Source organism: Dreissena polymorpha, chromosome 12 (genome assembly GCF_020536995.1).
Source record: "Dreissena polymorpha isolate Duluth1 chromosome 12, UMN_Dpol_1.0, whole genome shotgun sequence".
NCBI lineage: Eukaryota > Metazoa > Mollusca > Bivalvia > Myida > Dreissenidae > Dreissena > Dreissena polymorpha.
Genome location: NC_068366.1, coordinates 9189336 through 9203054, shown reverse-complemented (window position 1 = coordinate 9203054; position 13719 = coordinate 9189336). Strand labels below are relative to the sequence as shown.

The window sequence follows — 13719 nt, the reverse complement described above, 5'->3', positions numbered from 1 at the left end:
AAGACAAAGGGCGATAAGTCAGTTAAAACTCACCTTTATTGCTATTCTTTACTTTACCTCATCTGTAGCTAATGGAATAAATGTGGATACTCTTATTCAGTGGATATTTGGACTATGAGGATATTTTTGGGGGTTAGCAATGGGATATGAAATAAAATAGGTGCACATTTTGGTTAAGTTTTGTGTAAGATTTAGCCAAGGTATATGACCTCAGTTATCTTTATCCAAAAAAGTCAATAAGGTTATCTTTTGGATTGGATAAAGTTATCTATATTTATACAATTTGCTACTGCACATCAAGGTCGTTTGAGCGAGATGTAATCAGTAGTAACAGAGAAATTCAAAATGCAAAACTGTGTGTCTAAATATTCTAAAGTAGAAAACAGACAAAGGGTCATAATTATGCAGAAACTTGTCTCAGCCAAAATTCCTTTCTTAACAATCATTTAACTGTGAAAGTTTTGATGTCAGTGATGAACCCAATACTTTAAGATGAATTGAAAAACACAAAATTGTGTTAGTTAATATATTTTTTATACTGCACATACAGACCAAGAGCCATAATTTAGCCAACATTTATTTCTTTATGATCATCTACTTATTATTAAGGTCATTCAACTGTTACAGTTTGAGCTCAATCCAACAAGTAGTTCATCAGAAGATCAACACATAAGCCTTGGAGGCATACAAATCTTGATTAAGTCTTAGGGGTCGATTCAGAGGGCAACTGAATCACTAGCAGTTAGCAAACTTAGCGTACTTCTTCTTCTTCTGCTTCTTCTTCTTCTGCTTCTACAGCACTCTTTTTTAATACAAGATTTTGTGCTTGTGCCTGTTGGTAAAGGGGGTGAAAACTGTACAAAGTTGCTCATTTGGGTGACTTGTTAGTTTAAAATTATTTACATGGCAAGTGTTTACAGGTGGATAAGGATGACAATGACATCCTGACAGGAGTAAGGGTTTACTTAAGGTTGCCCATCCATAATGATTTCTCGCGATTTCTTCGAAGATTTAAGAGCCTGCGTTAAGATGTCGTAGCCGAGTGGTTAAGGCGATAGACTTTTGGGATCTTCCTGCACAAGTTCGAATCCAGTCGACAACGCATACTTTTGCAACGCGTTTTATTTCTTTCCTAACGTAATTTGATTTAATATAGCATATAAGCTGAGTTATTGTTAAATACATGCATGTTGCAATTTTTATGCCCATTCTTCAATTTTTAAAATTAAAACAACGTTATGGCTATATTGGGTGATTTACTGCTGAAAATACGAATCATACATGTTGCATTTTTATTTAAAAAAGTAAACTGTAAATCTCTGTATCTCTTGGTATTTTTGCTGTATATAGTGTATCTTTAAAAACTAAGTTCAAATATTTCTTAAATAATACTATGTTGAATTTTATAACACTTTGTTTTTAACCAACCCAATTTCTACTTTTCTGAAACCACTTACATTTCATGGGGCTCTTCCATAGATAACAAGTTTAATATTAAAAATAAATTTCTGTAAAAGAATACTTAATTCATCTTGTTTAAACTTTAAACACTTTTACTGCATCTGTACACACCAACTGCATGCTCATATTTTGGAAATCTGGATGAATTATGGAACTTTAATATATCCCAGGGGTGCAAATAGACTGAACACAAGCCGAGCATGGTGGTGGTTTTGAAAAAATCAGTATATATTTTTTTTAAACACGGAAAGCCTACCTAAAAATGTGCCATGTAGTTCAGTGAAATGATGCTGAATGAGAAAATAATTCATTAGATTTGGATAGGTGCCCATTATGGGTGCGCTACCTTGAGCTGCGTCAGTTTTTTTCACCTTGTTGGGAAAACTTGTGTTGTTTTTACTACAAATAGGAATTGGTGACTGTTTTTTAATTACTCTTTACCACTAAGAAACATATTTTCACGCATTTGTAGTCTCTTAAATAGTTATATTTACCCTTCTAACTAGATTCAAGTTTTTAAGGCTTTATTTCCATACCTTAGATGCTGATGAGCAGCAAACAGCATAAAGCCTGAACAGACTGGGAGTTACTCGCAGGCTGTTCTGGTTTTATGCTGTTTGCACATACTGTAGCCATTTTAACTTTGCTTCTAAGTGGGAAAGGGTTAACATGTTATTGTATCCAGTTTTTATTCTGTAATGATCGTCAAGTTATACATTACATGCTATTTGTCACAGCACACTACAGCTACAGTTGTTTATAGGCCCAAAAACAGAGCCTCGGTTAATGACCTGATTTGTATTCAACAGTATATAACCTATAAATCTCTATATCGCATATCTTGAACGTCACTGCTATTTTGCTCAGCTCAAGTGTATTGACCTACTAGTATAAGCATTAACAATACAATTTATAAAAGGACAGTGGAATAACAATACAGCAACCTAGTTTTATGAATGCAGTAGACTGAGACAACCCTTAGACATACAGTACATACCTGTACATGTTTAAAGTCTATAACAGCTGCTGAGAAAACTGTCCTGTTTTATGTTTATTACGTATAAACCAAATTCCACTTACATTACTACGATCTCATTTTTCTTGAATGTTAACCATTTCACATAATTCTGTATTAAAATGTAATGTTAAGAAAACCTGTGACGCATTTCCGGGTTATTGCCATTGTTTTTGTCAACGTTACATGCCAGATTCCGATCAAAGGTCAGAAAGTATAACGAGTAGCAGTAAACCGCTGATTGCTGCAATGGCGATTTCAAACAGATGTTATTCAGTATTTAATTCATTCCAAACTGTAAAATGTTGTAAAAAATATGTCTTTCTTATATTTATTTTCAAAACATCTATCTCAATCACGGACAAAAATATCATTAGATAAATGCCCTTTATAAATAAATAACATGTACACATAGATCGATAATGTTAATAACACCAATAAATATTAACTTACCTTGTCTAATTATTAAATAAATAAACGTATCTATGGATTTGTTTTAAATTGCTTAAGATCTTTACAGAAAACATATGGATTGTGCCCTGTGAAAAAGAGGTTTAATGCATATGCGTAAAGTGCCGTCCCAGATTAGCCTGTGCAGTTCGCACAGGCTCATCATGGACGACACTTTCCGCTTTTATGATATTTTTCATTTAAAGAAATGCTCAAAAAATTCAGATAAGAATCAAATGTTGACAATAAGATCGAAATAACAACAAAACGGCACAAACAACATCCAGTAATATGTTAATTTGTCAAATAATGCTTAAACACAAACATATATTATCCACTTACTAGGTATTCACTGTATGCCTGTTTTTTGTACTGTTCCAGCTTACAAGTGAACACATCTATTCGCACTGAATATAGTACATGTAAAGAACAGGCTTAACTTTGAGTTTACAAAACACCCAACCTATCGGGCAGTTTTACAAACCCTTCTATATAATAACTCCCGTAATGTTAACGTCGTTTTCTCTATCATTTATAATACTAAAAAACACGTATGTCTATTCCCGTATCAGTAATGCCCAAAGCTCGACAAGAATGCCTTCATTGGTGACAGCAACAATAAGTCAATATAAGACGAGCATAAAAGATCTTGTTATGCTGTGTTACCTAGATGAAGGTCGATAAAATGCGCATTTAAATATCGTCGTTAGCAGGGGAGACCAATGTTTCTGGTTGAAATAAATAATCTCAATCTCAAAGCAGAGTTGTCGTTCGTAGCTTACACCCTGTTAAATAAATGTCTGTTTACATTACATGTGAGTACAAAGTGGATCCGAGTTCTATTGGCAACACACTGGAGCCAGACCTCATGTGGTCGCAGGTTCGATCCCCGCTCAACCATAACCAGCTTACTCGCCTTTCGCACGAGAAGTTAACCGAGAGGCAGTGTACTTGGTGCTACAAAAACACTGAGTCTGCTCTGCAACGGGACGTGTCCGTATGTAGCAACATGTATACCCGTTACCCGATCAATAAGCCTCCCTGGGAGCGTTAGCCATATGAAGAATTCCTGCATTCTCCTAGCATAGTTGTCGTTCGTGCCTCAACATATGTAATGAACCGCAGTGTAAGGGAGTGGAATTCCCGGTGAATTAAGTCGATTTTTGTACCACATTTATATAGCGCCCTTTTCATACAGTATGTGCGTTCAGAGGCGCTTCACAAGTTTTCGCTGATCACTGGGTCATAAGTCATCCGTTAACATTTTTTGGCGCAGTATGCAGTCACGGCACGTTGGCTTATTTCCCTCACATGTACCAATGTATACACCTGGGTTAAATGTGGAGCAAATGTGGGATAAATTTCTTGCTCAGGAAAATTCCAGTAGTCAAGCATGGCGGGATTCGAACCAGGGACCTCTCGATCTCTAAGCCAGCGTCCTACCATTAGACCACTGCTCCCTTTAGATTTTAATATGCATGCACGTCGCGCTTACTACGCATACATCGAGAACAGTTTTTGGATTATTGACGCAAAGCGGCAATAATACACAGTAGCCAATCTTCAGCCTAATTTGCATATTACTGCAAACTTCGGAGCACTTCTGTCTACGCCGCAGAACTAACTCTCTGTTAACGCAACGCAATTTGATTGGGTGTTGTGAAAATGTTAGTACATGCGCATTGCTAGTATTCTCTATATAACGATAAAAGCCGTTACCGAGAAAAAGTATCCGAATGTACAATACTCGATTCACACAGGCGATATTTTAGATTGTATGTTTCCCTTTAACTCTTTCCTATTGAAGCTGGTCCGAGACTAGTAACACACTAAACATCGCAGTGGCGAAGACAGGGTTCAGAAACTTGAATGTTTTTCTAAATGAACTTAGTTTCCTTTTGAATCAGGGCCACGTTGTGAGATTTCATGTCAATAATCCACCAGTACTTTCAGTGCTTTGATTATGACTGGTGGTATTTTGAGGTGCGTTTTGAATGTTTCATCAACATGCTGTGTTCTTTAAACCGCGTGACTAGGGAAAACGTTGAAAGAAAATACAGATGCAATAGTCTATTTTTGAAATGAATACCCGTGAAACTTCGGGAGGAACTTTCAGACACACTGTCTGACATGTTTGAAATCTTAAATTTAGTATTAAAATTTCTTCTCAGTGCCTAAATGTTTTACAGCCATCGCAATTTTCTTGTTGGATTTCTTTGACTGTCTGACGATTTTCGTGGAGTCAGTAATATTGTCGATATAGAAGACATTTGCAAAATGTATTATTATTCACGGTGTTAAATCGGTTCCGTACCATCTCCGCTATGTATCACCCAAAATGCACCCTCTTCGTTACGGCACCGTTCAATCTTTGTTTAATCAGGATGATTTAATGAATGGAATCAGAAATAAAAGCAAATACGATGCACACAACACGCTCGCTTGTTTTGAAAACAAAAGAAATAGAGACCGCAAATGCATAGAAACAATTTCAGACAGTCTTCATGCGACCTTATTTATTTAAAAAAAAGTGTATATATATATATATATATATATATATATATATATATATATATTGTAAGATACCTTACATGTAAGATACAATTTCTCATCTCTATGCGCTCAATTGTAGTTTGAGTCCAGCAACAAACTCTTAGAAGGAAGACGGAGACCGTTTAACGTTTTACATAATGCATCTTTATTCAGACAAGCATTAAATATTATATAATACAATAATATCTCTAGACTGTTAGAGTTGACTTAAAAAGGATGGACGTTTGGTGAACAGTTGCTCTGCTTTAAGGTTGTCAATATCATAAATAGTACTGATATTTTATGAAATACTATAAACGTTCGTTTTACTTAAATACCGGTAGTTAGTAGTTAATGTACAAACAAATTCTGATTATTACTTCTAATTCGTAAAATGAAAATGTTTTATGAAGGGTTACTGTTTGTTTCTTACTTTTTGGAAGGGTTTTCAATTGATCGAACAGTGATGTTTGTTGTTAGCAACTGTTGCCAAAACTGTGCGGAGAACCTCCTTTTATACCCTTCGGATGCTGCAGATTTGGCTGCAGCCAAAGATTCAGCTGCAGCCAATCACAATCCTGCAGCATCCTGCACCATGTATGGAAGTAATGCAGTTACATGTAAACAAGAATATACTTCTAATTATAATAAAACGACAATCATCATAAATATCACATCTTAATCAAAGAAGGCAATAAGTTTGATGACTTGAAACAATAGACACTTTTAAATATGCATGTATAACAATACAATATTAAATGCTGCAGCATGAAAACTTAAGAAATTCTTACGCATTCAGCGTCTCAAATAGTTCCCTGCAAACTATTATGTTTTAACACTCAATATAAATGAAGAGTTTACAAGTTATAATAAATATCATCTTTTTATACAAATAGAGGAGTGAATATTATAATTTTACAGCCTATTTTAAAGTCAAATGCATGCAATAACACTCCACCATACTCCTACGTATGACGTCATCAATATACATTGCTGCAACGATTTTGACAGTGCAGGAATTTCGAATATGTTGGATTATTCTCACAACAAACAACATATAATGGACTAAACACAAGGTAAATACAAATATATAAATATAAGGGATGGCAACGAATACCGATTTTGGTATTCGAATATTCGGTCATCCTTCCGAACGAATATTCGGATATTCGGTCAACATCTGTTGCAAAAAAGTCAACTTTGTTTACCGTACCATTACTCCAAGAATTCTACTTTCGTTTTTACCGGAAGTGCACCGGAAATGACTAAATATTGACACAGCATTGCCGTCGATAATACGAAGCTGATTTTGTTGATTACTTTTTATTGTTAAAATTGAATGACAAAAACTGTTTTTAAACTAATAATATTGTACATTAACAATAGAACGAGAAGCATAATATTACATGACGACAAAATAATTACATGACAAAACAGAACTTAAACGAATTATGTACATAGCCGCAACACACTTTGAACCTGTTTAACAGACTAAACAGTCAGTCTTTTAAAGTTGCCACGTTTAAAAGTCACTTGGATCGGCGACTTTTTATCGGATGTTGTCGTGAAATACTTCCAAGCATCGGAAGGCGTAGGTGGCATTTTGCTTGGACAGAGATTTACTTTGTGCGTGTAGCAATTATAATATTTTCAATTAAATGAGGGCGAACTACCAAAAACATTTCTTGAAGTATAATACCTGATTGAATATTGAGTAATAAATTAAAGTTTGGACCATACGATACGCAAATACTCGTTAGAGGTTGATTAAATTATTTTCTAAAAGCTTTTTTGATTGGACAACGTGAGTATAACCATACGATCTCTTTGTTTTTCACACCAAGTCGGCACTTCCTTCACTCATTTAATCTTGGATCATTTTAAATGTAATTCGAGTTATTAGATCAAGACGGGTCGGTGATTTAATTGTCATACGGTCTTATTCGTTTTTTACACCAAGTTGGTTTTTCCTTTACTCATTTAATCTTTGATAATTTTAAATGTAATTCGAGTCATTGGATCAAGTGCAGGTCGGTGTTTTGATTGCCGACGCGATTTGCACCTATCATAATTTTGACACAAAGTGTCTGTCTTTTTGTTAGGCAATTAGCGGGATTTATGACCGGTATACTGTCATCACCATAGCGACGCATTATCGCGCGTAGCAGGAATGAACATTATGACACGAGGAACAACTTTTTTTTAACAATGTTTGAAGCAAATTTCACGAAAACAAAGTCTTTGAAATTACTCGATTTTTTATTTTTTCTTCCGAATATTCGATTCGGAAAACTGTATCCGAATATTCGGTCTGGGACCGAATATTCGGATATTCGGATATTCGTTGACATCCCTAATAAATATATTAGATCTTGGAGAACATTAACTTGCTAAATGCAGTGCATTGTATAGACAAAATGTGAACAACAAAAATAATGTGCACCGATATTCGGATGAGGAATGAATTCGGATGATATTAACAGGTTATACATGAAATATACATTACATTTCCCCCACCTTAAAAGAATAAAATTCTCCTGAATTTTGAATGTTTACTACAATAACAAATTTAAAAGACAACAATAACAATAATGTTAATGAAATATGTTAACTTATGACAATACTTATCATTGAAAAAGGTTTACCACTGTACATGTAAAAAAATATACTTAATTCTTCTTCTGTTTCTTCAGACGAAGTGGCACATCCTTCAGGCGGGCAAGGAGATCATCAAGAGAGGAGTCACGGGGAAGGGCATCAAAGGCGGACAGGACTGACATCTGGACATCTGGTGTAGTTGGATCTTCATTGAGGGCAATCAGTCGAACAAGATTGAAGTTCTGTTTCATTGTTGCTGCAAGGGCGTCGTTTTGAAGATCAAGGCTTCCAGGGAGTGCAAGAAAATTGTATCTAGCCCTCAGGAGAGATCTTGGAAGCGGCGTAGTGTGCGCATGGAGTGTCATAGCGACAAACTCGTAATAATGCGTCTTCTGATCCGGAGCCCAGCAAGTCCATTCAGCAGGTGGCCAGGAGATAGTTGGAGTTATCTGGATACTGTTGACAGAAACATCATTCCATTCTCGTCGAGCTGGTGGAAGAAGTGGAAGTCGGCCTTCAAGAAGAAGCGAATGGGCCTTCGTCTTGAGGACTTCTTTGACCGAGGAATGGCGTGGTGTGGGGATGTAGACAGGAGGAATTCTGAAAGCTGATTTGTTCTTGGAGGACTGTGTTTGTGTTGGTACTTCTGCAGGCTCATAGTTTGGCGTTGATGATGTGTTCCCATGAGAAACTGGTGTAGGTGAAACGGGGTTGTAGAATGGGGAGCTGGAGTATGACGGTAATACTGCTGATGTTGGCTGTTGATCACTGGTCTCTAGGTCTTCGGTGCGTTGCGGGGAGGATATTGAGACTGGTGTGGGACTGCGTAGGTCATTGTAGTCAAAATCAAGTTGAGTTGGATGTTCATCAATGATCAGATGTTTTGGAACTGGCGTAGACTCAGGTGTTTGAACAATATGCATATCAGATGTTGATTTGGGAAAGAGGACATCAGTTGTATGTGAAGTTGCTGCATCGGGTATGAAAGACAATGTGGAAACGGCAGCAGGAGTAACAGAAGGCAAAGCGACTGGAACAAAGGCTTGTGTAGGGAGTGACGGACTTGAATGTGAAGATGCTGTTGCGGCAAGATCAGGAGATTTTCTTGACGTGAAGGTGGGAAGATGGAGGACTACCACAGATTCAATCTGGTTGGGTTGAAGTCCAAGTAATGATGTAATAGAAGTATGATGGGATGGATTTCCTAGTTCCCAATGACCTGATGGAATAAATACTTCCTTAGGCAGTGCATTCATACGTCGTACCAAACGGCTTACCAGACGAGCATCAGTCAATGCGGAGAGTGGGACTTTGGCTTTGATGTAAGTAGCATTGGAACAGCAAATGATGGTGCATCCAGTGCTATCCATAGTCACAGATTTCAGGATAAGCTCTGGGTTGTTGATTGGTGGATTTGACACGGATGATGTTGACGAAGATGAAGTCAATGAATTCCAGCCTTCGATCCATCGGGTGATCCCAGGAATACGTCCTGCAGCCCATTTAGTAACCAGTCGTCTGGCTTCAATGGCCTCTGGATGCGAAGGATTTGGAGTGGGATTGGTAAGAAGATGAACTGTGGGATTTGTGGAGAAGTAGAAGGAGTTTTCTGAAGATAGCAGTCGCGGAAATTCCTTTAGCGTATGGTCGTGCTCATGTGGGTGATGAGCCCTGATATGGCGCCTCAGGTCCCAGTCGGACTTGAATTCTCTTGGATGCTTGCCGACGCACCACACGCAGACATACCTCATGCGGCGATGGTCGGTTTTTGCCAGATGGTTTCGCAGATCCCGTTTGCTGTGGAAAGCAGTGCCACACACCTCGCAATCCATGGCAGAATCTGGAAAAACAGATCATGAGATGCACATGACATTGTTATGAGGCTAACAAAATGCATGTAACCATTAACTGAGCAACTGTTCGCAGTATCCATCATTTTTCAGAAGCGATCTCAACAATCCATATAAACGCATTTATACTGGACTAGTTCGCAATAACGGTTTCTCATCGACAAATACAGTTGAGAAAGGATCACGGTTGATCAGGCCGCTGCCTTCTCGGTTGAGCGCTCATTATAATCTGTAAACCGTTCTCACAGCCGAACTATTATCACAACTGCTCAAAAGTAAAGTGTCTCTCTTAGACACAGTACCCAAATGTGCAATACAGGAACAAGCTCCTTAGGCAATGCTATTTGTGTATGTCTTTTTCACTTTTCCAGTCATAAGCTCATCTCAATCTGTGTGTGTGTGTGTGTGTGTGTGTGTGTGTGTGTGTGTGTGTGTGTGTGTGTGTGTGTGTGTGTGTGTGTGTGTGTGTGTGTGTGTTTTATCCCTGTTCACTGAATGCCACTACAAGCAATCAATACATGGGCTTGTGTTGTTTAATTTTAAAATAAAAGGATGCTGATATATGCTAGCATCTTCTAACTATACTTATGGACAACAATAATTTACAAAAACATGAACAGTATTTACTAAAACATTAAATTTAACTAATAAACAATACTTTGCTTCATTTACACATTGCCATTTTATATTTGTGTTTGGTTTATTCCACAGGAAGTGCTTTGTGGAACCATGCGGGTACATGTGACCCTCTATACCGAACTAGCCTGTCGATGTGAATGGCTTTGGCTGGAGTCTTAAGTGACCTCTTTACAAGATACACAAGATCGTCAATTCGTTTTGTGACCAAATAAGGACCATGCCACTGCGAAGCAAGTTTTGTGCACACACCGAGACGCTTTGTTGAGTCGTGCACCCAAACACCATCACCAACTGACAACACTCGCTTTTTGGCACGAAGGTCATAGTGGCGCTTTTGATACTGTGACTTAGTATGGAGGGCTTTGCGTTCAACTAAGTGAATTTTCTCAAGCTCTTCATGAAGCGACTGAACGTATGAAGCATATGATTGTTGATCCATTTGTTCATTAGACTGAGGAGGTAAGCCAATTAATGCCTGAAGAGGGAGAACTACATCTCGACCAAGGGTCATCTTATTGGGGGTCTGACCGGTACTTGCATGTATGGAAGAACGGTATGCCATCATGACTTGCTGCAAGAATTCATCCCAATTTCGCTGATTCTTGTTACAGTACATGGACAACATGCTGCCAAGTGTACGATTGAAGCGTTCCACTACGCCATTCGCCTGAGGGTGCTGTGCAGTGGATTTAGTAGGGTGAATTTGCAGCAGATCACACATGTCAGAAAATAGTTTTGATGTGAAGTTACTTCCAAGATCAGAGTGAATTGTTAATGGAACTCCAAATCGTGAAACAAAGTGATCAACAAATGCTTTAGTCACTGTTATGGCCTCTTGATTGGGTAGGGCAATGGCTTCAGTCCATTTAGTAAAACAGTCACATATAACTAGTATGAAAGCATTGTTAGAATCTGTTCTAGGAAGTGGCCCATATATATCAACAGCAATGCGTTCCATTGGCCCATACACTTAAGCTTCACCAAGTGGTGCTTTTGGAGGCTTGGATGGTTTTCGAGAAGCACAAGCATCGCATGTTGTACAATACTTTTCCACATCTGCTTTCATGCCAGGCCAGTAAAATGTTTGTCGTACTTTGTTCAGCATTTTTTCAGCACCAAGGTGACCAGCACTAGGGATATCATGAAAATATCGCAAAACTTCACTACGCTGTGAATCTGGTACAACTATTTGCCTTCGGCATTCTTCGCCTTCATACCAGGTGCGGTGAAGAACATTGGAATCAAGCAAAAGACGGTCCCACATTCTCCAAAATGTTTTAGTCTGTGAATTGTGGCCGCTGATTTCTTGCCAGCTTGGCCTAATGGAGGCTTGCAAAGACCGAATGATTACTTTTAAGGATGGGTCATCTAATTGAGCTGCACCTATACGAGAAGAAGTCCAGTCAGTGGCCATAGTGGGTTTTGGAATGGAAACAGACGTGGACATGGACCTTGTAACAGTGCGTGCAGTTGAAGAATCTGGCAACGTTGTTGATGGATCAATGACTGTTGCTGCAACAACAGGAACAACCCTGCATACCTCAGAATCAGTGTTCGTCAGCATCATCGCTAGTGGTGTTTCTACTCTCCTGTGTGGCACACTTTGAGCAAGGAGACCGTGATAACGCATCTGCATTGCCATGACTCGAACCCGCACGATGGGTAACTATTAAGTTGTAAGTTCCTAAAGTCTCGAGCCATCTTGCAACTTGGCCTGTAGGACGCTTCAGATTTCGCATCCATGATACAGCTGCATTATCTGTACGAAGTAACACTGGCTGCCCATACAAATAGTGATGGAAAGCGTTTAAGGCATGAATAACTGCAAGAAGCTCTTTACGAGTTACACAGTAGTTTTGCTCGTGTTTATTTAAACCTTTGCTGTGATATGCAATAACGATTTCTTGACCATTCTGTATTTGTGACAACACTGCTCCTGTGGCCTTATCTGATGCATCAGTATCCAAAACAAATTTTGAATCGGGGGTAGGATAACCAAGGATTGGAGCTGAAGTCAAAACAGTTTTCAGAGTGTCAAAAGCTTTCGAACATTCATCAGACCATTCAAATTTACAGTTTTTCTCTGTAACTTTATGCAATGGACGTGCAATTTTGGCAAAGTTCTCGACAAACCGTCTGTAATACGAACAAAGTCCAAGAAAAGATCGGACATCTTTTGCGCTGCGAGGAGTAGGCCAGTTTTGGACAGCAGTAATTTTGTCCGGATCAGTTGCTACACCATCCTCAGAAACAAGATGACCAAGGAACTTCACCCGTTTTTGAAACAAAACACATTTGGAAGGTTTTAACTTAAGATTTGCTTGTTGAAGTCGCTGCAGAATATGCTCAAGCCTGGATAAACCTTCACTGACAGTCTTACTTGGAATAATTATGTCATCCATGTACAAAAGGCATTCAACCCATTGCAAACCTCTTAATACGTTCTCCATAAGTCGCTCGAAAGTACTCGGAGCGTTTGCTAAACCAAAACTGAGGACTGTGAACTGATAAAGACCCATTGTTGTAGCAAAGGCTGTCTTGTCTTTGTCTTCAGACTTCATGGCAACCTGCCAGTATCCACTATTCAAGTCGAGAGAACTGAAATATTTTGAACCAGACAATGCATCTATACAATCATCAACTCTGGGGAGTGGATACGCATCTTTAACAGTGACATCATTTAGCCTACGATAATCAATACAAAACCTTGGGTGCCGTCTTTCTTGGTAATCAACACAACTGGGCTCGCCCATGCACTACTTGATGGCTCAATAATGCCACGTTCCAACATTTTACTTATCTCTTCTCTTTCGACTTCACGTTTGCCCAGTGGCAGACGTCTTGGTGGCTGACGAATGGGTGCAGCATCTTGTGTGTTAATGCTGTGCTGGACAAGATTTGTATGCCCAATGTCGCCAGAGTCTTTTGAAAATGTAGTGTGATATTTACAAAGAAGTTTATAAAGACCTTGTTTCTCAGAATCAGACAGGTGTGTGGAACTCCGTTCATACAAGTCAGTAAGATGGTCAGGGAGAGAAACAATATCACTGAGTTTCTGTACAGACGCAATGCGTTCAAACAGACAATCATGCTCAAAGTAGGATTCACAAAAACCCAAAGTTGTATGCTTGTGGATTTTAACATCAGAATTCCCATAGTTAAGTAAATGCATAT

At 38.4% G+C, this 13719-nt stretch overlaps 3 protein-coding genes across 7 annotated transcripts in view; 1 reads left to right on the top strand and 2 right to left on the bottom strand.

Moving 5' to 3' along the window:
* Positions 1 to 13719, bottom strand: part of LOC127854008 (uncharacterized protein CXorf65 homolog) — a 439263-nt gene that overhangs the window by 63579 nt on the left and 361965 nt on the right. The gene's annotated exons all lie outside the window — the stretch shown is intronic.
* LOC127854005 (uncharacterized) overlaps positions 1 to 13719 on the bottom strand; it is a 30648-nt gene that overhangs the window by 11047 nt on the left and 5882 nt on the right. The window contains exon 1 of one of the 4 annotated variants that reach the window (XM_052388910.1): positions 3269 to 3605. The exons of 1 other annotated variant lie outside the window; for it this stretch is intronic. Coding sequence is in view for 2 of the 3 variants with exons in the window: in XM_052388907.1 (XP_052244867.1) it covers positions 2459 to 2466 (8 nt within the window). In the remaining variant the exon portion in view is untranslated. Of the gene's footprint in view, positions 1 to 2458; positions 2676 to 3268; positions 3606 to 13719 lie in introns of those variants that run through there. 2 more of the 4 variants (XM_052388909.1, XM_052388907.1) reach the window with 2 other exon arrangements.
* LOC127854003 (M-phase phosphoprotein 8-like) overlaps positions 6416 to 13719 on the top strand; it is a 44767-nt gene continuing 37463 nt past the window's right edge. The window contains exon 1 of the mRNA XM_052388905.1: positions 6416 to 6534. The gene's annotated coding sequence lies outside the window, so the exon portion shown is untranslated. The remainder of the gene's footprint in view (positions 6535 to 13719) is intronic.